Source organism: Crotalus tigris, unplaced genomic scaffold (assembly GCF_016545835.1).
Source record: "Crotalus tigris isolate CLP2741 ecotype Arizona unplaced genomic scaffold, ASM1654583v1 scf7180000017847.2079705, whole genome shotgun sequence".
NCBI lineage: Eukaryota > Metazoa > Chordata > Lepidosauria > Squamata > Viperidae > Crotalus > Crotalus tigris.
In genome coordinates, this window is record NW_024096670.1 from 756,297 (window position 1) to 783,835 (window position 27,539).

Below are 27,539 nucleotides of genomic sequence, written 5' to 3' on the forward strand. Positions count from 1 at the left end.
GTGGACTTCAACTCCCAGAATTCCACAGCCAGCATTGCTGGCTGTGGAATTCTGGGAGTTGAAGTCCTCATGCCTTAAAATTGTCAAGGTTGAGAAACACTGCAGTAGAGAGAAATTCCATGAAGCCCCTAACATGACTCCAAAAGCTTGGAACAGTAAATCTCTGGTCCCGGGGATGGACCCAGATTCGACCTTGCATTAATCCAGTCCCATTAACAGAGCTAGGAAAAGAACAACTTCAGACAAATACACTTTTTATTCACAATGGTTTAATGGCATACTTCATTAGCATCACAAACGTTGGGATTAATGTAAAAGAAAGCGGGTTTAATTGCATTCCACATCAGTTAGGTATTACATATACCCCCTCTCAGGAACCTGAGCAGATAACTTTGTTAAAGCACTGGAAGGCAAATATATCAAATGAGTGAATTTAACAGAGAACGCAGTGGTAATTCCTTTGACAGGTAGCCTAGCAATTAAAAAGTGTACCTGTGCTAAGCCAAGAGCACAATTTTCATTTTTTTTTTTTAACGTTAGCGTCACAGCTTTTCAAAAGTTGCCCCCACGAATTGTGGAGACGAGTAAAGAGTGGTATTAAAGTTCAGCATTAAAGTTTCTAAGGCTACTTTCAAACTTGTCGTAATTCATAGTGTGAGAGAAATTATTATTTTTTTTTTTTGTTCTGCAATACAAAGGACACAACTCGTCCTTAGTACTAGGGCTTTAAAGCCACACAACATTTCGTCCGCTCTGTGCTCAGTTTTGCCCGCCCTTCCCATCCTAGTTACCTTAACCAGGATTAGCACCAAAGTTGCCCGGTGCCCATGCCAATCTGTATGACAATGACTTCATCTTTCAGGTGAGAAGAGTGCATATGCATACACAGAACACACAATTCAAAAGTGCATCTCTTGGAAGATACTCTGTAAATCCTATTTAAAATTAGGAGCTGGAAAGAAGGGCCAATGGTGTGTTCTGGATAAACATTTGCCTCTCCCCATCTCCCACCCCAGCTAAGGGTCTTCCTATACAGAACCTATTTCCAAATACTGGCTTTTACATTTTAACGCGAGTCCCAACGGGCATCACGGACCCCAGAGAACCCAACAAAGGGCGCTTCTGTTTTGAGGACTCCGAGGTCCATTTTCCGCAGCCCCAACCCCCAGCTACATACAGCTTTTAAAGTGACATTCGAAATCTGAAAAAGACAAGATGGTCAAAAAACACAGGAGAAGCGACAGGCTGCAGTCAACTCATTCCAGTTGTGCGATGATCAGCAGAAAATCAAAGCATCGTTTAGATCACGCTGCAGTTTTTTTGTTTTCTTTTTTTTTCACATCTAGGAAACATAAGCCCAGAATCGGGATATTAAAACAAAAGACGCTGCTAATCGGGATCGACCATTTAAGAATATTTTGAGAATATTTCAAAAGTGCAAAGGCTGCAGATGTTCAGGAAAAGATTTATCTATCGTGCTTAGCCCTGCCTTCACTGTGCTTTGTGTGCAATCTGAGCCAGGAAGATTAAGCATCTGGGTATCCTATCCAGTGAGAATCGGTACCTGTTTGTGGGGAAGCATCTCTCCTCTGTTAACCGAACGTTGCAAACGGATCCTTGTGAACCATCTAGAGCAGAGGTGGGCAACTTTGGATCATTTATGGCTCGTGGACTTCACTTCCAGAATTCCTGAGCCAGCCACGCTGAGGGGAAAGGGAGAGGTTTCCAAGCTGAGCTATGGCTGGCTCAGGAATTCTGGGAGTTGAAGTCCACGAGTCATAAAAGAGCCAAGGTTGCCTACCCTTGATCTAGAGCAGTGGTTCTCAACCTGTGGGTCAGGACCCCATTTGGGGTCGAACGACCATTTCACGGGGGTCGCCAAACAATGCAGTCTGCCATTTTTCCCCCCTTTTCCTTAGCTGTGCTACTCCCTTTTATTCTATTGGCTTTGGAAAGCCAATAGAATTAGACTCTCTTGAATAGAGTCTAATTCTATTGGCTTTCAAAAGCCAATAGGAATTGTCCAGGCTGTCTCTGCCCTGCTGAGCCCAAAAGTCCCATTCTGCAAACGGTGCTGCACCAGTTGAGTAGTCCTCGACTTACAACCGGTTGAGTAGTCCTCGACTTACAACTGGTTGGGGGTCGTGGCATTAGAAAGATTGAGAACCACTGATCTAGAGAGAACCCTCCATGACCACCCATGGTAGTTTCCAATTAGAGAGTTTTGTGCTTCCCAAAACGTCTGTACCACATGGTTGGAACTACAGCTGTAAATCTGAGGCATATCAAGCCTGATTTGGTCAAAAGCCTTTGATTAGATTCACACATCCTTTCCAAGACCCAAAAGAAGCAGGCTTGTTGAATTAGCCGTCTTCTCAGAAAGCTAGAGACTCGCATTTCACCCAGATGTTAAAAATAAGTCGGAGCGTTTTCAACATCTCTGCATCTTTCCGTCAAGAGACGTCAACGAGAAAAGAACTGGATTGTTAACAGGCTAATTAAGAAGAAAGCTTAGTTCTAAGCCTATAATAGTTAATGGACGTCTAACCAATCTTGATGTTCTCCAAAAGCTGATTGGGCTAGGCCCGCTTCATCTCATGCTGGAAGTCTAAAATGAGATGTTAAGAAGACTTAAGGAGTTAAGCCAAGAAGCAACAAGGCAAATGGGTGGACTTCCATTTTACGGAGAGGCTTTTACCTGTAAAGGCGTCTGATACAGCCATTTTTCTCTGTCTCCACTCAGGTTCATACAGGCAAAGAGGTCACAAACGGCGGGAAGGCCACTCTCCTGTAAAGAAACGGGATTGATTTCTGCGAGATTAGCAAAATTATGTGGAAATACAAGACTTGAGATTGGTAAACGGCGGGACGCCAACGTTAGCGCGTGAACCGCCTCTCCGGAGAACTCTTACAAGTTACATCCCGGGTCTTCTTCAGACTTGGCAACTGCGAGACCTGTGTGTCAATGCTGCAAATACTGTATATTCTTGCTTTGACAATATGCAAAACTGTCTGGCATTTATTGGGTTAATACTTAGCTTAGACTGAGCGGGGGAAAAAGCCCGGGAAAGAAAGAGGAAGTAAACGTTTGACCTTCTCACTAATTGGATAATGTGACCTGTGACTGCATGAGAAGGGAGGGGTTGAGCAAGGAAAGCTTGATGCCAGCGACAGGAAGTTCAGATTCTGGCATTAACCAGTCCAACATGGTGACCGGCAAAATTTGTAGCTCTGCAAATAAAGACTTTAGGAAACATGCCTGAAAGTTCTTTGAAGTGCTTCATTAGTCGGAACATGTGACACTGTGGACTTCAACTCCCAGAATTCCTCAGCTAGCATGTCTTCCAGTTGCCATGTCTGGAGATCCCTGGGTTATAGATATTAAACCCACAGAAGACTTTCCGTGGGTGAAGTGACCGGGCGAGAATTCTACTTACGTGTGCTTTCTTCCTTAGCAGCCATTTATCTTCTACGAGAGGCTGGCTGGAGATGTCCGCACTCTTTGACGACAAGATCCAGCTGTTTATGTTGAAAGGGAGGTGGAAGGGAGCGAGCAGCTCCAGCAGGGTCCCCTTATGGCTTACTTCGGCGGCGTCCTCTCTAATGGCCTTCTCTTCGCCGCCGTGGGAAGCGTTGACTTCTCGCTTGGCTAGCCAAGAGGACAACGAGGTTTCCAGCAATTCTTTCAGAGGCTCTGCCCCTTCCCGGCCAACGTCCTGCTTCACGGCGGAGCTAGCCCAATCCGCCTCCGCCGGCCGAGAAGGATGGAGCCAGATGTTCCCCACGGGCTGACGTTCCTCGGGTTCCGAGACCTCCCCAATCGGCATGCCGTTCTTATCCTTGCCTTCTTTCCTCAGAAGCCATTTGCACAGGGCTTCCTTTTCACAGTTCTGCTCACACACGCACTCGGAGAGGCTGGAGCACGGCTCGTTGGCTCTGCATAGATCCTCCACGTTGAAAGCGGGCGGCAGAAGCCAGCTGTCGGCGTTCAGCGGCTTCCTCACCTCAAGGTGCTCGCTAAGGCATTTCAGATTGCCCAGGTTTTCTATCTCCACGCCGCTGGCTTGGCCGCCGCAACAGTGATTGCACGAATCGGTTTTAGGCAGCCAATCGTTGGGGTTATATTCTTCCCGGAAAGGCTTAAAAACCCAATTCTGCTTCTCATCGGAGGCGTTCCGATTTTCAGGCTCGGAAGACACCAGAAGCCATTCGGAAAGGTCGGCGTCGTCTTGCTCGAAAAACTCCAGTTCGTCGATCTTCTCGATGGACACGGTGGAAGCGATGGTGGAAGTGGAGCTCTTCCGTCGGCGGAGGTCCACCCTCTCCGGGAGGTCCCGCTGTTGGTTCTGCAAAAGCCAGTTCTCCAAGCTTCTCAGGTTCCCCCAGGCTTTCTCCAAATAACACACTTCTGGAGGCTTTAAATCCTACGGAGGAGACGACACCGCAAATGTGAGGGATTGCAGGCTAACTCTGCCCACGGCCGAGAGTTCGATCCTGACCGGCTCAAAGTTGACCCAGCCTTCTACCCTTCCGAGGTCGGTAAAATGAGGACCCAGGTAGGCAAATAATGCTTCCACATTATGAACCGCTTAGAGAGGGGCTGTAAAGCACTATGAAGCGGTATATACAGTAGAGGCCAAAATTGTGGAAACCTTTTGGGAAAAGTGTACAGTAGAAATGCCACCTTTGGTTAAGTTTCCACCCATTTTTCTTCTAATGTCTTTATAATTGTAGCCTTGTTCACTTCATAATACTATTTTTCATCGATTTCTGGGCAACCAGTCAACTCTTTGCACCATGACTTTAATTTTATTATGTTTTACAAGCTCACTCAATGAAAGAACACCAAAAAACCCAACCAACTTCATAGCGATCACATAACAACACCCTGACCAATGTCCTCCTCTCAGCTTCAATACAGGACATCAATAACTGAATCCTACTGTGATCTGATTGGCTCGTTCGCAAAACAAGATGACACCCAATTGGCTCTCTAAATACTCATGCTCATTGGCTACCATCAGATGAAGGAAAACTACCTGAGATCAACCTAAGCAAGTTGTGCTTCCTTTTTCTGGTTATTTGGCTACAACTTTTCATAGAATACAGTACAGATAATTGAACAAACTATGTTGCATTACATTCTTGATTAAATTATCTTTTCCATTGATTTATAATTTTATGGTACTACTCCAAAAAAAGTGGTGTTATTAGCCATCCTACCTCAAAATTACACTTTTCCCAAAAGGTTTCCACAATGTTGACCACTACTGTAAGTCTAAGCTCTCTTGCTATTTCTTGGGAAAAGAACAGCAAGATTAAGATTATAATTCCCTTCTCACTCTCAATGTTCCAAGAACAGCCTTGTTGGATCCACCAGTTCCACTACTTTTGGAAGACTGACTGACTGACTGACTGACTGACTGACTGACTGACTGACTGATTGATTGGGCAGCCATCTTATCCTCAGAGCTTACAATCCTCACAACAGGAGGAAATCCCCAATATTTGGAGCCATCAGCATTTCTTGGGACATAAATCATTTGGCTATGTAATTTTCTTCTCAACCTCTTTGGTCTATCTTTTCCAATATTATTAGAATATTATCCTTCTCTATACATGTAGACCAGTGGTTCTCAACCTGTGGGTCGGGACCCCATTTGGGGTTGAACGACCATTTCATGGGGGTCGCCAAATAATGCAGTCCGCCATTTTTTTCCCCTTTTTCCTTAGCTGTGCTACTCCCTTTTATTCTATTGGCTTTTGAAAGCCAATAGAATAGACTCTCTTGAATAGAGTCTCCTTCTATTGGCTTTCAAAAGCCAATAGGAATTGTCCAGGCTGTCTCTGCCCTGCTGAGCCCGCCAAAAGTCCCATTCTGCAAACGGTGCTGCACCAGTTGAGTAGTCCTCGACTTACGACCGGTTGGGGGTCGCGGCATTACAAAGGTTGAGAACCACTGATGTAGACAGTAGGTAACAATACCTGATTGGCCTCCCCGGCGTGGGTTTTCAAGAGCCAGTCCTCCTGCTTGTAGCTGGGAACATAAGGGGTACAGCACACGCCATCGGACTTGGTTCCAAGAAGCCAGTCAGAGAGAGGACAACCCAGCATTCCACGGAAAGGTTTGGGCTAATAATCAAGAACAAATTTAGGGAGAGTTTAATCCCGGACAAAATCCACCATGGGAACACACACACACTCTCTCTCTCCCCCAAGGATAGATAAAAGTATCCTGGCGCCCTGTTGAGGAGGAGGAGAATGTCCTGGGTGTTTGTGCCACTGAAAATTTCTGGATTTTACAATTATTTCTTCCTTTACACTTGAATTCTGAACCACCACCAGCCTACTTGGGCACCCACTGTGCATGTTAAGGGCTTAAATGATTTTCCCACAGATCAAATGTAGATTCTCTGGTGGAGATCAATTAATCTCTCTTCCTGGGACGTGCTGCATTTTTTTTTAATTTATTGATTTATAGCCCACCTTTTTTTTTTCACAAGTTAACTCATATAACATATCCCCCTTCTATTTCCCCCAAAACAATCACCATGGGAGATGCGTTGGGGTCAAGTCAACCAGCTGGCTTTCATAGTTAAGGCAGGACTTGAACTCATGATTTATCAAGAGCCATGATAGTAGCGCAGTGATTAGAATGCCGTATTACGGGCTAATTCTGCCGACTGCCGGCAGTTCGATTCGGACCAGCTCGAGGTCAACTCAGCCTTGCAGCAAAATGAGGACCCCCAAGTTGTAAGCCGCTTAGAGAGAGCTGTAAAGCACTGTAAAGCGGTATATAAGTCTTAAATGGTATTACTAAGTGCTATTTTCTAGCCTGGGGCCTTATCCACTAGGCCAGAGGTAGGCAACCTTGGCTCTTTTATGACTCGTGGACTTCCAACTCCCAAAATTCCTGAGCCAGCCACGCTGAGGGGAAAGGGAGAGGTTTCCAAGCTGAGCCATGCTGGCTCAGGAATTCTGGGAGTTGAAGTCCACGAGTCATGAAGGGACCATAGTTCCCCCATGCTGGCTCAGGAATTCTGGGAGTTGAAGTCCACGAGTCATGAAGGGACCATAGTTCCCCCATGCTGGCTCAGGGATTCTGGGAGTTGAAGTCCACGAGTCATGAAGGGACCATAGTTCCCCCATGCTGGCTCAGGAATTCTGGGAGTTGAAGTCCACGAGTCATGAAGGGACCATAGTTCCCCCATGCTGGCTCAGGGATTCTGGGAGTTGAAGTCCACAAGTCATGAAGGGACCATAGTTCCCCCATGCTGGCTCAGGGATTCTGGGAGTTGAAGTCCACGAGTCATGAAGGGACCATAGTTCCCCCATGCTGGCTCAGGAATTCTGGGAGTTGAAGTCCACAAGTCATCAAAGAGCCAAGGTGGCCTACACCTGCACTAGACCAAACTGGCATTCCTAGCTAATAGCAAGAGAAGACTAAGTTTAAAAACTCCGCTGCTGCCTTCAAATTTCAGTCTCTCTAAACCAATCTGTAATTCACCTTTTCCAAACTAGCCATCACGGGACAGTTCTGCACAGAGATCCAAGGGGCGTAATCCTCTTTATCGGAAGTTTGCTATTAAAAAAAGAAAGAAACCAGAGATAATAAGTTTCCACCCATTTTTCTTCTAATTTCTTTATAACTGTAGCCTTGTTCATTTAATAATACTGTTTTACATCGCTTTCTGGGCAACCAGTCAACTCTTTGCACCGTTTAATTTTATTACATTTTACAAGCTCACTAAATGAAAGAACACCAAAAAAACCCCCAACCAACGATAGCGATCACACAATGTCCTCCTCTCAGCTTCAATACAGGACATCAATAACTGACTCCTACTGTGATCTGATTGGCTCACTGAAAAAACAAGATGACACCCGATTGGCTCTGTAAACGCTCATGCTCATTGGCTACAATCAGATGAAGGAAAGCTACCTGAGATCAACCTAATCGAGTTGTGCTTCCTTTTTCTGGTTATTTGGCTATAACGTTTCATAGAATACAGTACAGATAATTGAACAAACTTTGTTGCATTACGTTCTTGATTAAATTATCTTTCCATTGATATATAATTTTATGGTACTACTCCAAAAAAGAGTGGTATTAGTCATCAAACCTCAAAAATACACTTTTCCCAAAAGCTTTCCACAATTTTGGCCACTACTGTACATTAGAACACAGCTCTTTTTAACTCACCATTGTTCTAATGGAGCCAAAAGAGGTGATTGCCTGACGAAGAAATGCCACGTCAGCCTCAAAATTCAGGATGGATGTTTCTTCAGGCTGAAGAGTCAAACTGCCAAGACTTAGGGGAGAAGATAAAAGTTAAGAATTCAGAAACAAACAAAGGTGACGAGTCGTTTTTTTTTTTTTTTCAAACAAAACAAAAAGTCGTCTCATTTTTATGCACAAAATACATGTATCTTCTGAAGGGATGTTAAATCTTCAAATGCCCAGTCCTGTTTCCACCCACAGAGGTGGCAAGATTTCCAAAGTTAATAATAATAATAAAGGTGGAAGGGACCTTGGGAGTCATTTAGTCCAACCCCCTGTTCAGGCAGGAAACGCTATACCATTTCAGACAAATGGCTGTCCAGTCTCTTCTTAAAAACTTCCAGTGTTGGAGCAGTCACCGCTTCTGGAGGCAGGTAGTTCCACTGGTTAATTGTTCTAACTGTCAGGAAGTTTCTCCTTAGTTCTAAGTTGCTTCTCTCCTTGGTTAGTTTCCACCCATTGCTTCTTGTCCTGCCTTCAGGCGCTTTGGAGAATAGCTTGACTCCCTCTTCTTTGGGGCAGCCCTTCAGATATTAGAAGACTGCTATCATGTCCCCCCTCGTCCTTCTCTTCATTAAACTAGACATACCCAATTCCAGCAGCCGTTCCTTATATGCTTTAGCCTCCAGTCCCATAATCATCTTTTTTGCTCTTCTCTGCATTCTTTCTACGATCTCAACATCTTTTTTACATTGTGGTGACCAAAACTGGATGCCATATTCCAAGTGTGGCCTTACCAAGGCATTGAAGAGTGGTATTAATACTTCACGTGATCTTGATTCTATCCCTCTGTTAATGCAGCCCAGCACTGTGTTGGCCTTTTTGGCAGCTGCAGCACACAGCTGGCTCATATTTAAGTGATTGTCCACTAGGACTCTGAGGTCCCTCTCACAGTTACTGCTATTGAGCAAGGTACCCCCTATACTATACCTGTGCATTTGGAACTTTAACTTTGAAGGTGATGTCACACAGCCCACAATGACGTGGGAAACGACCAAGATAAACAAACAGCCGCGCGGGTCATTCAAAATCTGTTGAAGAGGACTCACCTCTCAAAGCACGCCGAAATCTGATTTGTAAGGTCACCGCCGCTTTGAGGCTGCTCCAGCTGGCGGATGAGGCAGCTGAATTGTCCCAACAACTGGAAGTTAAAAAAAAAAAAAGAGGTGACCTCACTAGGAACAGGATAAGCCAGCGTCACCAAGGTACAGATACGAGGCAGTGGCTTGGTGCCCCAAACACACAGTGAGTGCAAAGTCAAGGCAAAGTTTCTGTAATTCTGGATGCAGGAAAAGGATCAGAAGACCCATCAGCCCTTACCCAACAGAGCTGCTGTGCTTGTTGCTGTAAAGTCTCTTGCTTCAGCTGCTGGATGAGGTCAACCTGTTCCAACAACCAAACTTCGCGGCTTCGCAGACTTTCCAGGTGGCGACTGATGCAGCTGTGGACTTGAGCTTTCACCTGCAAGAGAAGCCACCTTCTGTTATAATTCTCTTCCTAAAAAGTTTTTTTTTTCTCTTCCAAAAGTGACTGGATTTTCTAGGAATTGACCTGACCCGAAGAAGCTTCCTGAATGAAAAGCAAAATGTTTTCAAAGAAAAAAACCAAACAAAATAAGAAAGTCCATTTGCCTTTTGGAAAAGCACTTTTGGGGCGAGAACTGGATGACTGGGAACCTCCACAGACATCGCCATAATTCTTATCCAAGTCTTTCGTCCCTCCTGTTCCTATCCCCACATTTTGCAATGCAGGCAGGGCTGAGTTCCCAACCAGTGGAAGGATGAAGTCCCAAGGGACAAGAGTCTTCCTAGCAACGAAGATCCAACGGAGCTATTTCGCTGGAAAGATGGGTCAATGGCTTGGAAAGGGACAAGTGCTGCTTTACGCTGATAGGGACTTAAGCAAGACTTTAAAGGAATTCAAGATTTCTTTGTCCAGAGTTCATCATAGTTTTCCACAAACCTTTGTTGACAGATTGTCAGAGGTGGGTGCAGGACCTTGAGCGCCAAGGGAAACTGGCAATTCCACATCCATTAAATTTCAGCCTTTGAAAGAAAACCTAAATCTCCAGAGCAGCATTTTTCAACCTCAACAATTTTAAGATGGGTGGACTTCGACCTCCACAATTCTGAGAGTTGAAGTCCACCCATCTTAAAATAATAATGATAATAGTAAAGTTGGAAGGGACCTTGGAGGTCATCTAGTCCAACCTCCTGCTCAGGCAGGAAACCCTACACCATTTTGGACAAATGGCTGTCCAGTCTCTTCTTAAAAACTTCCAATGTTGGAGCATTCACAGCTTCTGGAGACAGGTTGTTCCATTGGTTAATTGTTCTAACTGTCAGGAAATTTCTCCTTAGTTCTAGGTTGCTTCTCTCCTTGATTACTTTCCACCCGTTGCTTCTTGTCCTGCCTTCCGGTGCTTTGGAAAATAGCTTAATTCCCTCTTCTCTGGGGCAGCCCCTGAGATATTGGAATACTGCTGTCATGTCCCCCCTCGTCCTTCTCTTCGTTAAACTAGACATACCCAATTCCAGCAACCGTTCCTTATATGTTTTAGCCTCCAGCTCCCTAATCATCTTTGTTGCTCTTCTCTGTACTCTTTCTAGAGTCTCAACATCTTTTTTGGATCGTGGTGACTGAAACTGGATGCAGTATTCCAAGTGTGGCCTTACCAAGGCATTGTAGAGTGGTATTAATACTTCATATGATCTTGATTCTATCCCTCTGTTAATGCAGCCTAGCACTGTGTTGGCCTTTTTGGCAGCTGCAGCACACGGCTGGCTCCTGTTTAGGTGATTAGGTGATATAAGTTATCGAGGCTGAGAGAACACTGCTCTGGAGATATATCACATTTATTCCTTGTGCAAGAATTTACCCAATAAGAGCAGGTATATTTTAAAAATGACCTCATATCTAAAGGGAAAGACCATCTTGATGACCGGTTAGATGGCTGGAGTTCTAATCTGCAGCTCCCAAGAAAACTAGTATCTAGGTTCATCCATACTGTCCCTAAAAGCTGAGATCAACGCCATTCTGTATCTTTACAACGCTGATGATGATTCAGTCCATCCAAGCACGGTCAAAGTTAGACACATACACACACACACACCAGTTCCCACAAACACTCTTGTTTTTCCAGGCTAGCTTTAAGAAGCTGCATAAAACCTGAAGCTTAAAGAAAATCTTCGCTACCAGAACGATTTGTTGATAAATACCAGTACTCAAATATGGAGGTTTGATGACACAGATGCGGCATCATGGACACCAGCTTGGCACAGGAAAAAAAAAGCCAGAGTTAGATTTAAAAATCTGATTTAAACTCTCAACTTATTGGGTCAAAAAGGCTTTAGAGATTCGGACTGATTTGACAATTAACTGAGTATGTGAAATTAGTAAGATGATCATTTGTGTAATGATATGTTTGTCTTAGACATGATAACTATTTTGGTTGAGATTTAAATTTTATTTAACGGGCTGAAATGTTTCTTTATTTTTTTATTCTGTTTATATAGAAAAGTACTTTGTAATAGAAGAAGAACTAGAGAGATTTACAATAAGAGAAGAAAGGGTATTAACCAATGATCTATTAAATTAAGAAATGGCGTATATGTGAAAATACTAGAATGTTATTTTTGGAATACTATGTATGTTGCAGAAGGGATACCTGAAGTCTAATTAATATGTTTACTTAAGATGGATGTGAATGTGTTAATCGAAATTAGTGAAGCTTAAAGGAGAAGGAGGATCATTTGGACTGATTGAATTTTATGAAGAAATAGATTAAACTAAATTCCTTATGTCATGTGAGGGAAATAAGAGAGGGAAATTTTTTAATGTACTAACTTCAGTTATATAGGTATGACTTTGTTTCTGGATGACTGATTTCCCCTTCACCACGGTGTTTTCCTAAGCACTCTGGTGTAAAAATTTTTAAAAAAAAACAATAAAATTTGTTTGAAAAAAAGAAAATCTTCGCTAAGCTACAGCACACAAGTTCTGCAGCCGGGGCTTTTCAATCAAGGATTTCACCCCTTATTAGAACCACAAGGCAGAAGGCAGAACCACATTGCAAAAATACCTCTTTCCAGTTGTCTTTGACTTGCTGTTCGGCCTTGACAATTTCAGCAATGGCAACTTCCAGGTCTTTTTTGGCCTGCAGGCACATGTCCACATATTCTTTGTTGACAGGGCTTCCGTTTCTCTCTTGGAAGGGGATCATCCTAGACAATTCTGGGAGAAAAAAGAAATCACTTCAGGCCAGTGCTGGAAATGAGCAGTTTCGGGTTTTTTCAAAGATGGTTTGCCAATTTGGCACCCTCAAATTCCACAAATGTCTTCTTCGCTGGTGGTTTTCTCCCAATCTTTTCTTTAATAAAAAAAAGTCAACTGGCAAAAGACTCCCAGCGTTGCTCATTCCAAGCGTGAAATTTATTCGTCGCATTTATTTATTGCAGTGGTTCTCAACCTTTTTAATGCTGCGACCCCCAACCGGTCGTAAATCGAGGACTACTCAACTGGGGCAGCACCCTTTGCAGACTGGGACTTTTGGCGGGCTCAGCAGGGCAGAGACAGCCTGGACAATTCCTATTGGCTTTGGGAAGCCAATAGAATTAGACTCTATTCAAGAGAGTCTATTCTATTGGCTTTCAAAAGCCAATAGAATAAAAGGGAGTAGCACAGCTAAAGAAAAGGGGGAAAAAATGGCAGACTGTGTTGTTTGGCGACCCCCGTGAAATGGTTGTTCGACCCCAAATGGGGTCCGGACCCACAGGTTGAGAACCACTGATTTATTGGTTCAACTTAATTTGCCGCCCATCTCTCCACAGGGCGACTCCAGGAGGGCTTACGGCAATAAAAACGGAGAAATAAAAACCAAGCAGCAAAGTAGTAGAACAACAGAACAAACCACTCCAAAGAAAATGACGAGAACACCGCAATAGGAGGATAAATAAACGCCGAATGTTATGATCCCAGATTTCCAAAGCAGCTCTTTGGGATAAAAAAAGTTCTTTTCCCTAGTCCAGTGGTTCTCAACCTGTGGGTCGGGACCCCATTTGAGGTCGAACGACCATTTCACGGGGGTCGCCAAACAAGGCTGTCTGCCATTTTTTCCCCCTTTTCTTTGGCCATGCCCCTGGCACCCAGTGATGTATAAGTGGTTGGGGGTCACCACAACATGGGGAACTGTATTATGGGGTCGCGGCATTAGAAAGGTTGAGAACCACTGCCCTAGTCCCACCGGTGACTTCTCCTTAACCGCGAGTTGTGGACTCGCACTTTTAGCATGCATGGCGTGGAGCCGTGTTGTGACAGCTTTGTGACTTCCCCCCCCCCTCCCAACTCTCACACTGACACCGTCTCCAACACCTGGTTCATGTTTTAAGGGTTGGCAGCAATCAAGGGAAGCATTCAGTTACCTGCAGACTTTGCACTAAGCCAGGGGTAGGCAACCTTGGCTCTTGGATGCCTCGTGGACTTCCAATACCCAGAATTCCTGAACCAGCCATGCTGACTCAGGAACTCTGGGAGTTGAAGTCCACGAGGCATCCAAGAGCCAAGGTTGCCTACCCCTGGCTTAGTGCAAAGACAGAACTCTCCACGTGGATCTTAACTGACATAGCAATTTTGGGGATTTATTTTTGGGCTTGTTTATTCAAGTTTCTGGCTCTGCGTTCCCACAGGTGTTAAATTAACCTTTCCTACAGTAGCTTCTGGATTGGAGCCCAAGGTTCTGAAACATCTAATTCACAGAACTGTGCAATTTTACAGGGTTGAGATGAGATGGTTGAAAGTTTTCCCTCTCCGTAATTAAGGCATCCCACACCCAAAAGAAGCATTTAGAACAGGATCCCATCCGTTTTCGGATTATACACGTTTTTCAGTAGTTCAACTGCTGCCTCTGGATTATCGTTCCTAAAAAGCAGAGTGTATGAGAGCAGAAAAATCCACCAGAAATGAACTAGGGAATAGATCCAGATATCCAGACCCCGATCTAAAACTATAACATTTTCTGCCACTCTGACAAAGCCAAACTTGAAAGTAAAATGACCCAGACCAGAATCTATTTAACTGAAGGGTTAACCTGGAATCAAAGTACCCAGCCCAAATCAATAAAATCCAATTAGCACACAAATAAATCCTCGGCAATTTGAGTGTCAAAGAGCAAAGCACACAGCAACAGAACAAACAAATAGAAGGATGTCAAAATAAACTTACTTCCCAGCAAGCCGGATAAAAACAACAACAGTGTAATAAGTTTTAAGAAGGCTTCTCTGCAGAGAATGAGATTCATATCCTTTGGTTTTTAATGGGGCTATATAGCGTTGCCACTGAATTAAATTAATGAATGCAAACCCCGTTCCGTACTAGCCCTGATGATGTTACCTAGTTTAGTAATGAAACGTCTGCAAGCTTAGGGAACACCAAGGACCCACAAAAGTTCCCAATTGCTCCTTCAACAGTACTCAGCGCAGAATTTAGGCGCTGCTTTGACTCCCATGCTCTCCGTGATCAATTCACGATCACACAAGAGCGTCCACTAACTTCCCCCACCCCCAGATAACTGGAAATACCTCCTTGAGTCAAATTCTGCTGTCTGCAGGAGGCTTGCAAAAAAAAAACAACCCATCTTACAGACTCATCTGTTCCCTTCAAAAGCTTCACAATGAAAAGGAGGTTTTGGGTTAATCTATCTCGACCAGGACAAAGCAGGCAGCTAGCAAAGAGGCCACTTCTGCCAGCGCCAGCCTCAATTTCTGCTCAGGGTGTTACTCCCCCCCCCCCTTTACTCCTTGGCTGCCGAGTTGCTTTCCCTTCCCTCTCTCTCTCTTTCCTGGTTCATGCATACCTCAATTCCTGTTTTCAGAGGAGCAGAGAAAGTTCCAGCTGTGGAGACACAACCAGCCGGCCCGCCTTCTGCAACCCAGGATAATTAGCAGCAGCCCAGCCTGCTTTAAACCTGCTTGCCAGGGCACTTTTCAGGCCCGCCCAGACTTGGCCTCGCCCTCCCTTCAAGCCCACGTGGGCAAGCCGCCACAGCTGGAACGCGGCCTTGCACGTCCGCCTTGCACCGGCTGTGGAGAGGAGGAGAGAGGAGGAAAGGGTGAAAACTGCCCAGCAACTGTCCAGAAAGAAAAGACGGGTCAGTCAGGAAGGAAACAGATGCAAAGTGGAAGCGTTGCAAACAGACCGTGAGGGATGTCTCCTTTGTAAAATAAATAAATAAATAAATAAATAAATAAATCAAGCTATGGCTTGCACCTTTGTGTGGTATTGAGACCACCTGTGGGAAGCGACCTTGGGGGGGGGGGATCATCTAGCCCAACCCCCTGCTCAGGCAGGAAACCCTACACCATTCCGGACCGATGGCTGTCCAGTCTCTTCTTAAGAACCTCCAGTGTTGGAGCATTCACCGCTTCTGGAGGCAGGTTGTTAATAATAAAAAAAAGTCGGAAGGGACCTTGGAGGTCATCTAGTCCAACCCCCTGCTCAGGCAGGAAACCCTAGACCATTCCAGACAAAATGGCTGTCAAATCTCTTCTTAAAAACCTCCAGCTTTGGAGCACCCACAACTTCTGAAGATAAACTGTTCCACTGGTTAATTATTGTTCTATTATTATTAATAATATCATCTAGCCTTATCTTTCTTAAGATAAACTGTTCCACTGGTTAATTGTTAATTGTTCTATTATATTATTATTATTATTATTATTATTATTATTATTATTATTATTATTATTACCATCATCAAGCCTTATCTTTCTTAAGATAAACTGTTCCACTGGTTAATTGTGCTATTATATTATTATTATTATTATTATTATTATTATTATTACCATTATCAAGCCTTATCTTTCTTAAGATAAACTGTTCCACTGGTTAATTGTTCTATTATTATTATTGTTGTTGTTGTTGTTGTTGTTGTTATTAATTATTATTATTATTATCATCATCAAGCCTTATCTTTCTTAAGATAAACTGTTCCACTGGTTAATTGTTCTATTATTGTTGTTGTTGTTTTGTTGTTATTGTTAATTATTAATTATTATTAATAATATCATCATCTAGCCTTATCTTCCTTAAGATAAACTGTTCCACTGGTTAATTGTTAATTGTTCTATTATATTATTATCGATCATCGCACAGTCAGCCAGATGTTCAGACTGGATTTGGCATTTTGTCTACCTATCGAGTCCTTACCCAGGACCTGGGATAGGCAGATGTGGATGTTTGATGGTATTACAGATATCGTCGCAGGATGGAAGCAATTCCTATAAGGCCGCCTTTTGCAATTGACTAATAGAGAATTTGTCAATGCCAATGGTGTTCAAGTGGTGCTCCAGTTGTTTTGGGATTGCACCCAAGGAGCCTATGACTATTGGTACTACCCTTGCTTGCTTTTGCCACAGTCTTTCTATTTCTATTTGTAGGTCTTTGTATTTTGTTATCTTCTCCAGTTCTTTCTCTTCTATTCTGCTATCTCCAGGCACTGCCACGTCCACTATCCAGACTTTTTTGTCTTTCTTATCGCTGGGGTGTTATGTTGCAGGTGCTTGTCTGTTTGAATTCTGAAGTCCCAGAGCAGTTTAATTTTATTTTCTATGACTTTCTCTATTTTATGATCCCACCAGTTTTTGCTTACAGGCAAATGATATTTTTTGCAGATCTTCCAATGCACCATTGTTGATACTTTGTCATGCCGCTGCTTGTAATCAGTCTGTGCAATCTTCTTGCAACAGCTTACCAAGTGGTCCACTGTTTCTTCAGCTTCTTTGCATAGGCGGCACTTACTGTCTGTTGCTGTCTTCTCAATTTTGACTTTGTATGCATTTGTCTTAAGGCTTGGTCTTGTGCAGCCAGAATTAGTCCCTCGGTCTCTTTCTTCAATTTTCCTGCTCTTAGCATTGCCAGGTTTTATTGTTATCTGCTTTCCCAGCTATTTTTTTCATGTATTGGCCATGTAGTGCTTTGTCTTCCCATGCCTCTATTCTGTTCTTCATTTGGTCTTTCTTGTAGGCCAGTTTGGTCTCTCCAGTAGTTAGTAAGCCTTCCTGATATACTAATTTCAGTGCATCTTCATCATTGTTCTTCAGATATTCTCCAAAGCCATTTTTTCTTCTTCAACCATCTGATGTACTTGTAGCATTCCACGCCCACCTATTTGCCTTGGTAGATAAAGTCTATCAATGTCACTGCGTGGATAAAGGGCATGATTCATTGTCATTATTTTTCTGGTCTGCCTATCCATTGCTTTTAGTTCTGCTTGAGTCCAGTCCACTATTCCAGCTGTGTACCTAATGACTGGGATTGCCCAGGTGTTGATTGCCTTTATGGTATTTCCTCCATTGAGTTTGGATTTTAAGATCTTCTTCACTCTCTTGATGTATTGACTTCAGTGTGCTTGATGTTGTCAGCTTGAAGGATACCCAAGTATTTGTAGTATTCTTCCTCATCCAGACTCTTAATTTATTTTCGTGGGGCATCTTGATTCCTTCAGTTTTCATATTTTTCCTTGTTTGATAGTAAGTGTGGCACATTTGTCCATCCATTACAATATCTTGGCTATATATACGGACAGTGTTGAGCAATTCTATTTCAGATGATGTTTTTCCATACAGCTTCAGGGAGGTGGATAAGATGTTTTTGATGTTTGATAGCCATGTCCTGAGTTATTCAGTATTGTTGACAGAGGAAACAGTGCAATAACAAATAGTAATGGTGATAATGAATCTCCTTGAAATATTCATATTAACCTCTCCCAACCATTGATCTGCAACTGTGTCTTCCATTGTGCCATCGATCTTTGCACAAATTTTCTGATGTTTCTACTGACTCCTGTTATTTCTAGGCACTCCAATCATGTGGCAGAGAGTCAAATGCCTTTTTGTAGTCAATCCATGCAACATTCAGGTTGGTCTTCCTTCTCTTGCAGTTTTCCAAGATCATTTTGTCTATTAGGAGTTGATCTTTTGTTCCTCTGCAGGTGGAAAGAGATTGTTTTCAACTAGATACATCAGCTACACACCAGTTAGTAATTTGAAAGTTGTTGGTAAGCAGGTAATTGGCCTGTAGTACCTGGTGTTGCCCCTTTTGCTGGATTTTTCATTATTAGGTAGGTTTTCCCAGTTGTTAGCCACTTTTCAATTTCTCCTCCTTGTAGTACATTGTTGAACTGTTGGCAATGAGTGGGTGTATAACAGTTAGATGTTTCAACCAAAACCCATGCAGTTCATCTTCACCTGGTGCTGACCAATTTTTGATTTTCTTTGCTCTTTTTTCTACCGTTGTTATTACTAGTTCTTTCATTTCAACTTCTGTTATCGATCCTTGTTGTATTTCTTTGATCCCATAAATGTGGTCATGCTCGGCAACTGGCTGCCTGTACTTCATGATTTTCATAGTTGTTGCTTTATTATTTCCAGTGTCCCAGGCTCAGCGTGATGTGATCCTTGCTGATCTTATCTAGCGGTGCACCTTCCGGTATTCATAACTGCAACATTAGTTAACTTAGGCAAAGCATCAATGGTGCTAGCATTTGCAGGTATGACGTTATTCTTTGTTTCAATTCTTTTATTTCTTTAGTTAGAGGGTTTTGTTATTCCTGAGGTAGAGGTGCAAATGAGAACAGTTGTATATCTCTGCTAGATTCCTTCACTGCCAACTCCCCCTGGTTTGCCTCTACATTCTGAATTACTTCTGGTAAGGCTTTGATTTCTTTGCTCTGGGTAAACCTTTGTTATTATTATTACCATCATCAAGCCTTATCTTTCTTAAGATAAACTGTTCCACTGGTTAATTGTGCTATTATATTATTATTATTATTATTATTATTATTATTATTATTATTATTATTATTATTATTACCATTATCAAGCCTTATCTTTCTTAAGATAAACTGTTCCACTAGTTAATTGTTCTATTATTGTTGTTGTTGTTGTTGTTGTTGTTATTAATTATTATTATTATTATCATCATCAAGCCTTATCTTTCTTAAGATAAACTGTTCCACTGGTTAATTGTTCTATTATTGTTGTTGTTTTGTTGTTGTTGTTAATTATTAATTATTATTATTATTATCATCATCAAGCCTTATCTTTCTTAAGATAAACTGTTCCACTGGTTAATTGTTCTATTATTATTATTATCATCATAATAATCATCGAGCCTTATCTTTCTTACTCTCCCCTTCTTATAGCATTATTATTACTAGTAGTCTTCAACTTACAACAGTTCCTTTACTGAGCATTCAAAGTTACAACAGGGCTGAAAAAATAGTGATTTACGACCGTTTTCGCAGTTACGACCTTGGTGATCAAAATGTGGATGCTCGGCAACTGGCGTGTACTTATGACAGTTGCCCGTGTCCCAGGCTCACGTGATTCCCCTTTCTGCGACCTTCCGACAAACCAAGTTAACAGGAAAGCCAAGGTTCATTTAATGACGTATCAGCTGCAACTAGTTGCAGCTGATACGTCATTAAACATTAAACATTTAAACAACTAGTTAAAGGTCGTAAAATGGGACAAAACTCAGTTAGCTCACTTAACAGCAGAGTTTTGAGGGCTCCATTGCGGTCATAAGTCAAGGACTGCCCGTGTTACGACTGACCATTACTCTGTCGCTTTTCATGTAAGATGGAGAGCTTCTGCGCCGGAGGCAAATTCCTTGTGGAATCAAGCCATCACGCTTGATCAAATCAAGTGAATTCAATTCACCTTTCCTTCCACAAACGGGTTTTGGCACAATCTCGGGCGGGGTTCAAATGAGATCTGCTTTTCCAAGCAGACCAGACTTTAACAACGCCACACTAAAACACGCCCTGTGCGTGGCAGAAATCGCCCCCCAAGGCTTCCAGGCCAAGGGGAACTGTGTGCCTTGCACCTTGACCGCCGAGCCCCCTCCTCTCCGCCAAGACAACGGGGTTGTGAGAAAGAGGAAGACCTGGTGGAAGAGTCTCCGAACAGGTAATACCAGCTAGAGCAGCATTTCCACAACCTACGTGGGCCACCAAAGGAGTTGAATTTCAGCTTGCAAAATCCAGAATCCGACGTGGCCCAAGATCGCAAGATCGTTTCACGTGTGTTAAGGAAACAGGTGTAGGTGGTCTACCTGGCTTAAGTGTCAATTCCCCCCCCCAAAAAAAATAATAATTCTCCTACCTGGCTTAAGTGTCAATTCCCCTCCCCCCCCCAAAAAAAATAATTCTCCTACCTGGCTTAAGTGTCAATTCCCCCCCAAAAATAATAATTCTCATAGTTTCTACTGCGTCCCATCTTCTGGACAAGAAACATACACAGTTCTTTTTTTCACTTTTGTTTTGGGTTCCAGAAACCCCAGCAAAATAAACGTGGAAGCCTGATCCAAGTTCACCTCAATAAATTCCATTTCTGAGTAGAGACCTCAATCAATCAATCAATCAATCAGAATAGACCTGGAAGGGTTCTTGGAGGTCTTCTAGTCCAAGCAAGTGACCCTATCCCATTTCAGACAGGTGGCTGTCCAGCCTTTTCTTAAAAACCTGCATTGATGGAGCACCCACAACTTCTGGTGGCAAGCTGTTCCACTGGTGAATTGTCCTCACTGTTAGGAAGTTCCTCCTTAATTCCAGGTTGCTTCTCTCCTTGATCCGTTTCCATCCGTTGTTTCTTGTCCTGCCCTCTGGGGCTTTGGAAAATAGATTGACCCCCTCTTCTTTGTGGCAGCCCCAAAGTCTGTGGAGCTGTTGAGATCCAGGCCCGAGTCTTTGGCTACTACACAGGACAATTTTCTGTTTTTAATGCCATAGTTTCTTTACCAGGAGAAAAATGTTCCTCTCTCCCTCAAGATCAAGAACTGGGAAGCTGAACAAGGTGATTTTGAGCGCATCTGAGTGAAGGAAGAATAACTTCCTGTGGTTAATCAGATGCACGATGGGTCATTTGTTAAAAAAAAAAAAAAAAGAATTAAACCAAGTAAGGTCTTGTGTCCTACAAAGTGCAGGATTGGTCAAAATCTTCTATTCCCTGAAGTATTTGGGGGCTATAAGTTGCAAGCCGTTTACACGTCAATTTCTTTTTTTTTTTTCATTTGGGCCTTTGGCGAGGGAACCTGACGGTGTGCTTTATTGCGCTTGTCATCTTTCATTTTTTTTATTGGTTTCATTGTAATTTAATTGTGAGCCACCCAGAGTCATTCCGAATCAGGCAGCAAATATGCTTAATATATTATTGTCCTTTGTTCACAACGATATGCAGCCGTAGGTGCCAGTTCTAATATTGTTACCGAGTAATCTACAATTAGATTCACAGCCTAAGACTGGCAAAAACTTAATAATTAAAGTTCTTAGGACCTTAAGGATTCTTAAGATAAGTGTCTAAAGATAAAGGCAATTCCAACCAAGATTTTTTGTGTGTTTTTTGTAAAATTGGTACAATCAGGTCCAACAAACTCAAAATTTCCAATTATGAAAGGAGCCCTTTAGGTATTGCTCCAGGGATCCAACTGGTGATGTAAAAAAAAAAACAGATTTTTCTTTTTCACAAGAACTCAAGATCGATCTGCAAATCCCAGTATTTGTGTTTTTTTTAAAGTTTAATTAGATTAAATTAGTTAATAATTTAATCACTGATTTAACACAACTGCAAATAACTTTTTTTTAAAAAACGTACAAAATACTGGGATTTGCAGATCCAACCTGAACATTTATGGAACTATTATTATTATCTGCTCTCTCCTAAGCTTCCCAAGTCCACCAGCCTTGTGGTGAAGATGCTGGCCTGGCAATTTTTCTTTCTTCCTCCAGATGCAGGGCTAATTCTGGCTGTTTTGTTTTGCCTGTGGAGGGCCAGGCCATGCCCCATCTCAAAACCACAAGATGCTGCAACTCACCCTGCTGTAAGTTTCATTGCACCATAAATATCTTTTGCTTAATCCAAAAGCCAAAAAGCATAAAGGGATTGATGCTTGTTCCACATTCGCTTGGTAAACAATCGTGCTTTGCTAAAATGGCCTGTTCTTCTTAAATCTAGCCATCTGATGCCTTTTCTTAAGGAAACCTCATTCATTTTAAGTGGAGTATCCATGCCCGGGCAGTCATCAAAGTGAGGAGCCCTTGTGCATATTTATTGCTTCTATTTTTTTCAGCCTGAAAATCTCGTTCACAACTGCTTTCTGGAAGAAAAAAAAAACTTTGCATGCATGAACTCTAGAAGTGTCTCATTTCTTCCACTTCCTTCTGCTTCTTTCCAATAAATTTCATCTGAAGTCCAGATGTATACCTAGGCAAATGAGAGGCCTGCTCACTTTTTCGACACTCCTGGACAAATAGGGCAGTCCTCAACTTACAATAGTGACGGTTTCAAGTTGCAAAAGCATTGAAAAATGTGACTTGTGGCCCTTTTTCACACTTACGGCCATAGTCACGAGATCAAACTTCAGACCCTTGGCAACCGTTCTCATATTTTTGACAATGACAGTGTCCCGGGGTCAGGCGATCACCTTTTGCGACCAACGTGGTTGTTAAAGTGAATCTGGCTTCCCTGATTCACTTCTTCTGAGCGGCAAACACAATGGGCAAGCCAAATTCACTTAACAACTTTACAATCACTTAAATAGGAGCCAGCCATGTGCTGCAGCTGCCAAAAAAGCCAACTCAGTGCTAGGCTGCATTCACAGAGGGATAGAATCAAGATCACGTGAAGTGTTAATACCACTTTACAATGCCTGGGTAAGGCCATACTTGGAATACTGCATCCAGTTTTGGTCACCACGATGTAAAAAAGATGTTGAGACTCTAGAAAGATACAGGGAAGAGCAACAAAGATGATCGGGACTGGAGGCTAAAGCATATAAGCAACGGCTGCTGGAATTGGGTATGTCTAGTTTAATGAAGAGAAGGACGAGGGGGGACATGATTGCAGTGTTCCAATATCTCAGGGGCTGCCCCAAAGAAGAGGGAGTCAAGCTATTTTCCAAAGCGCCCGAAGGCAGGACAAGAAGCGACGCGTGGAAACTAAGCAAGGAGAAAAGCAACCTAGAACTAAGGAGAAACTTCTTGACAGTGAGAACAATTAATCAGTGGAGCAACCTGCCTCCAGAAGCGGTGAATGCTCCAACACTGGAAGTTTTTCAGAAGAGAATGGATAGCCATTTGTCCAAAATGGTATAGGGCAGGGGTAGGCAACCTTGGCTCTTTTATGACTCGTGGACTTCAACTCCCAGAATTCCTCAGCCAGCCCTGGCTCAGCTTGAAAACCTCCCCCTTTCCCCTCAGCATGGCTGGCTCAGAAATTCTGGGAGTTGAAGTCCACCAGTCATAAAAGAGCCAAGGTGGCCTACCCCTGGTATAGGGTTTCCTGCCTGAGCAGGGGGTTGGACTAGATGACCTCCAAGGTCCCTTCCAACTTTATTTATTTATTATTATTATTAATAATAATAATAATAATAACCCTGTTACTAATTTAACTGCAGTGATTCACTCAGCATTTGCTGTTCGCACATAGGTCAATACAAAACACATCATTCTGCATAGCTGTAGAATTGATGCTTCACAAGAGTCATTTAACAGTTTTTTCCATCCTGACGCCTACCAATTTTATATTTGGAATTTGACCACCCCGAATGAGGACGGTGAGGGATCAGATTAAGACCTTCCTAAAGCTTACTCATAAAAAGTGCAACTAAAGGCCCTATAAGAAACTTCTGTTAGTTGTCCTGCAGGTAGCAAAATGGCTTCGTTTGAAAAAAAAAACAAAAAACCTCAAATTATTCTAACGCCAGCAAATTTCCAACTTCTTTTTAAATCTCACGTGGGAAGCCTGAAAAGTCAAAGATAAGGGAACAAAGATTTTTTTTTTAAAAAAAAAAGGCCCTCTGTACATTTCATTTTTTTGTTTCCACAAGAACTGTGTTTGTGGCTCATAATAGCCTACGGAAGAGGAACTGCTGAAAATCCACCATTTTAAAATAAAGTTTCCAAAAAAACAAAAAAATACCCACCGCCTTTATTCTGGCAGCACTGTTCTGATTTATCAGTCTTTAGCATGTCTGAGGAACTGACATACTGGAGCAGTGACACTACCTTTTTCCTCCAAGCATAAAATTGCTTTAAAAGAAGGAACTGGCAATCATATAAAAGTGCACCATTAGATGCTTGAAATTTAGCCAACCTAAATTTCCATTCTATTATTGGAAACTTAAACCCTTATTCCTGTGCAACTTTTCATTTCATCTCCACGATCCTGCCAAGTAAGTTATGCTGAGGTATAAAACTGGTTAATCTGATTAGCACTGTGACTAATTAGGAATGGGCCTTGAACTTGGAAATAGTTTAATATTTTACAAACATGCCTGTTGGTACAGGTGCTCATGCCATTGCTTTTTGCTTGAAAGGTAAAAGGAGGCGGAAAAATGGGGCAGGAGAGATTGTTTTTTTCCCAACTGTTTTTCAAATCTTGTTGCAATCTAGTTGCTTCTCACCTCCACAAGGAAAGCTGCCAGAAATTTTCAGGAATCCAGGATCTTACCCAGATTGCCTACGGCTCTTTTGAGGTTTAATTTGACTGCTTGCATTCCCTGAGGAAATAGGAGCAAATGGAGCGCTCCACTAAACTAACAAAACAGTAGAAGGAGCAGGATTTCCATACTAATGAAAGTGGAGAGGTTGATCTTAATTACTGGGAAAGCAATTAAGGAGGAGGGAACATTCACAGGAAACCAAGCCAATGAGAGTCAGAACAACATCATGCTTTCTTGCCCCGAAACATAATCCTCTTTGTGGCTCTTCAACTTAAAAAAAGAAGAAGAAACAGCAATTCTCAAACCACCTCCAAAACAAATAGAAGTCCAGAAAGCACCTTGACCACATAAACACGCAATTATGTTCTTACAAGGTGCATCAACTGCCTGGCTTTATGACTGTTAAGCCAAAGTCAAAACAGCCTCATTCTATTTTTGACCCCTTTTAATCCCGCGCACAAAGGAGAAAAATATCAAGCGAATAAATAAAAAAAAAGCTGTATCTAAAGCCCCCAGTGTTACCCGTAAAATGGAAGATTAATGCTCCAAAACAAGTCTCTGTAAACAGCTCACGACAAATTGTGTGTTGAGTCTGCCCTTGCAGCCCACGAGAAGGCTGAAGTTTTGCACACTCATGTCTATTATTTCTTATTATCAAAATAAATTCAAACAGAGAAACACATACGCCACCTTCTCTTGTTCTAACAGGCTTACACCCAGAAAATAACAGAACAGAGGTGTTATTCTACCCTTAACCTTTAAGGTCTTCAGAAATTGTGGGCGCGCCATCCCTGGAGGTTTTTAAGAAGAGGCAAGACAGTCACTTGTCTGAAAGGGTTTAGGTTCTCCTGCTTGAGCAGGGGGCTGGACTAGAAGACCTCCAAGGTCCCTTCCAGCTCTATTCTAGCCTATTCTAGTCCAACTCCTTGCTCAAGCAGGAGAGCCCAGACCACATCGCCCCGTTCATGAAAAGCAGAGAATAAAAATCTGTTCACCAAAACGATGGTTTCCTTTCGTGAAATGTATACGAATCCATGCAAAGCTTCCAAGCTCTTTAGGCATGTCCTTCCTATTTCATAGGGCTGAAAGGGACCCTGGAGGTCTTCTAGTCCAACCCCCTGCTCAGGCAGAAGGCCTTATATATCACTCCAATGGTTTTCCAATCTTTTTCTTCAAAACCTCGGAACGATGGCGCACCTACCGCTCTGGCAGGCATGTCGTTCTCCATTGACCATTTTTTTTCTGCAGTTTTGTTCTTTTATAATGCCATAAAAATAACTGCCAACAGAACTTCACAGTATCAGCTTAAGATAACCTTTATTGTCATTTTTTTTTTTTTGCTGTGGGCACAAGGGCACCCATCAAAAATGAAATTTAGCGGCCCGCTCTCAAAGTGAAACACATACATGACACACACCTAAGCGTACTATATACAACATATGTACAGACCCACACCCCTACATATACGTAGCAAATAAATATTAAATACTGTCCATCTTGAATACATAATGGAAGAAGGAAGCTTGGGACTTCCTAGTCTTAAGAGATCTTACCAACATTTGATGAAAGAGACGAAGGGCTGATGGATGGAGGTTCAAAAGCTGCGGGAAGGAAACCAGGTTCCCACATTGCAGACAACCCTGATTAGTTTCAGATCTTGCAAGCCAGGAAAAGAAGGGCAAATTGCTGCTCCTGTTTTCCTTGTTCCATTCCGGGAGGAGGAATCCGTAGCAGAACATCCAGGTTCAGCCAGAGTTTCATTCCATACAGCATTAATCTTGTGAACTCTCAAGCTTCCTCCTTCCGTTATATATTCAAGATGGACAGAATTTAATATTTATTTCCTATGTGTATGTAGGGATGTGGGTCTATACACATGTTGTACATAGTATGTTTAGGTGTGTGTCATGTATGTGTTTCACTTTGAGAACGGGCAACTAAATTTCATTTTTGATGGGTGCCATTGTGCCCACAGTAAAAAAAATGACAATAAAGGTTATCTTATCATATCATATTATATTTTATCTCTGGAACTGCAAGGCTGCCCAGGCTGAACCTGGCACTTACAATGCAAATCCCCCCCCCCCAAAAAGCCAATTTTAGCTTTCTTTTCTTTTTTCTCTCCCTTCTCCTTCCTTGGCATAGAGCAACCCCGACCTGGGATAACCCCAAAATGAGATAAGTGCATCAAAGAGTAATAAAGGCGGGGCAAAAATCTCAGACATACATAAATAAAATGACCTTGTCCGACCCGGGACTGCCCCTCCAGCTCCCAGGGAAGAAGGAATTGCAACTTGCACGTGGGAATGTAGGGTGGCAACCCAGGTCCTCGGCCTACCTTTTTTAAGCCCTATTTCTGGGGTTAAATTGAAGGTCATCCCAAAGGAGCGGGTCTGCGAAGGCGCAGGGGCTCCCCATTCCCCCCACCCAAGCCCTTCCAGAAAGTGGGGGGGAGGGAAGCCCTGAATTGCCAAGCTGGGACGGTGACACGTGTCATCCCTTTCCGACGTGCGGTTACATAACGGAGAGGCGCGTCCCGGGTTTTGCGGAAGGAGAAGCCGGGGCGAGCTGGGCCACGGAGCCGGCAAAGGCGGCCGGGCTCGACTCACCTGCCGAGCGGCGATCAGACTTGCGACCCTCCGAGGCTCCGGGAAAGGAAAGAGGCCTCCTTGCTCCTGCCGCCGAGCCTCGCGAGAGTTGCCGGCGCAGGAAGGCCGCGCGGAAATCTCGCGAGGCCTCGAGGAGACATGCGCAATGGCGC

The 27,539-nt window shown here is 42.9% G+C and overlaps 1 protein-coding gene across 2 annotated transcripts; it reads right to left on the bottom strand.

Moving 5' to 3' along the window:
• Positions 1 to 249: 249 nt before the first annotated feature.
• NCOA4 (nuclear receptor coactivator 4) lies at positions 250 to 27,512 on the bottom strand. Of its 2 annotated transcripts, none has more exons than XM_039343369.1 (10): positions 27,388 to 27,512; positions 12,363 to 12,514; positions 9,602 to 9,742; positions 9,331 to 9,422; positions 8,204 to 8,312; positions 7,508 to 7,582; positions 5,986 to 6,132; positions 3,438 to 4,424; positions 2,699 to 2,788; positions 250 to 1,342 (listed from the first exon to the last, which is right to left on the bottom strand). In XM_039343369.1, the coding sequence occupies exons 2-10, from the start codon at positions 12,501 to 12,503 to the stop codon at positions 1,337 to 1,339; spliced, it is 1,788 nt and encodes a 595-aa protein (XP_039199303.1). In that variant the 5' UTR covers positions 12,504 to 12,514; positions 27,388 to 27,512; the 3' UTR covers positions 250 to 1,336. The 2 variants fall into 2 exon arrangements, with proteins under 2 accessions (XP_039199303.1, XP_039199304.1); XM_039343370.1 differs by lacking the exon at positions 27,388 to 27,512 and adding an exon at positions 15,132 to 15,298.
• Between the last annotated feature and the right edge of the window lie 27 nt (positions 27,513 to 27,539).

Coding starts and splice junctions, on each gene's coding strand:
- NCOA4 (XM_039343369.1), bottom strand. CDS start 12,503: ATGATCCCCTTCCAAGAGAGAAACGGAAGCCCTGTCAACAAAGAATAT. Junction 4,425..5,985: donor ACGCCGGGGAGGCCAATCAG/GTATTGTTACCT, acceptor TCTCCTCCGTAG/GATTTAAAGCCTCCAGAAGT. Junction 2,789..3,437: donor TGCTAAGGAAGAAAGCACAC/GTAAGTAGAATT, acceptor GTTTCTTTACAG/GAGAGTGGCCTTCCCGCCGT.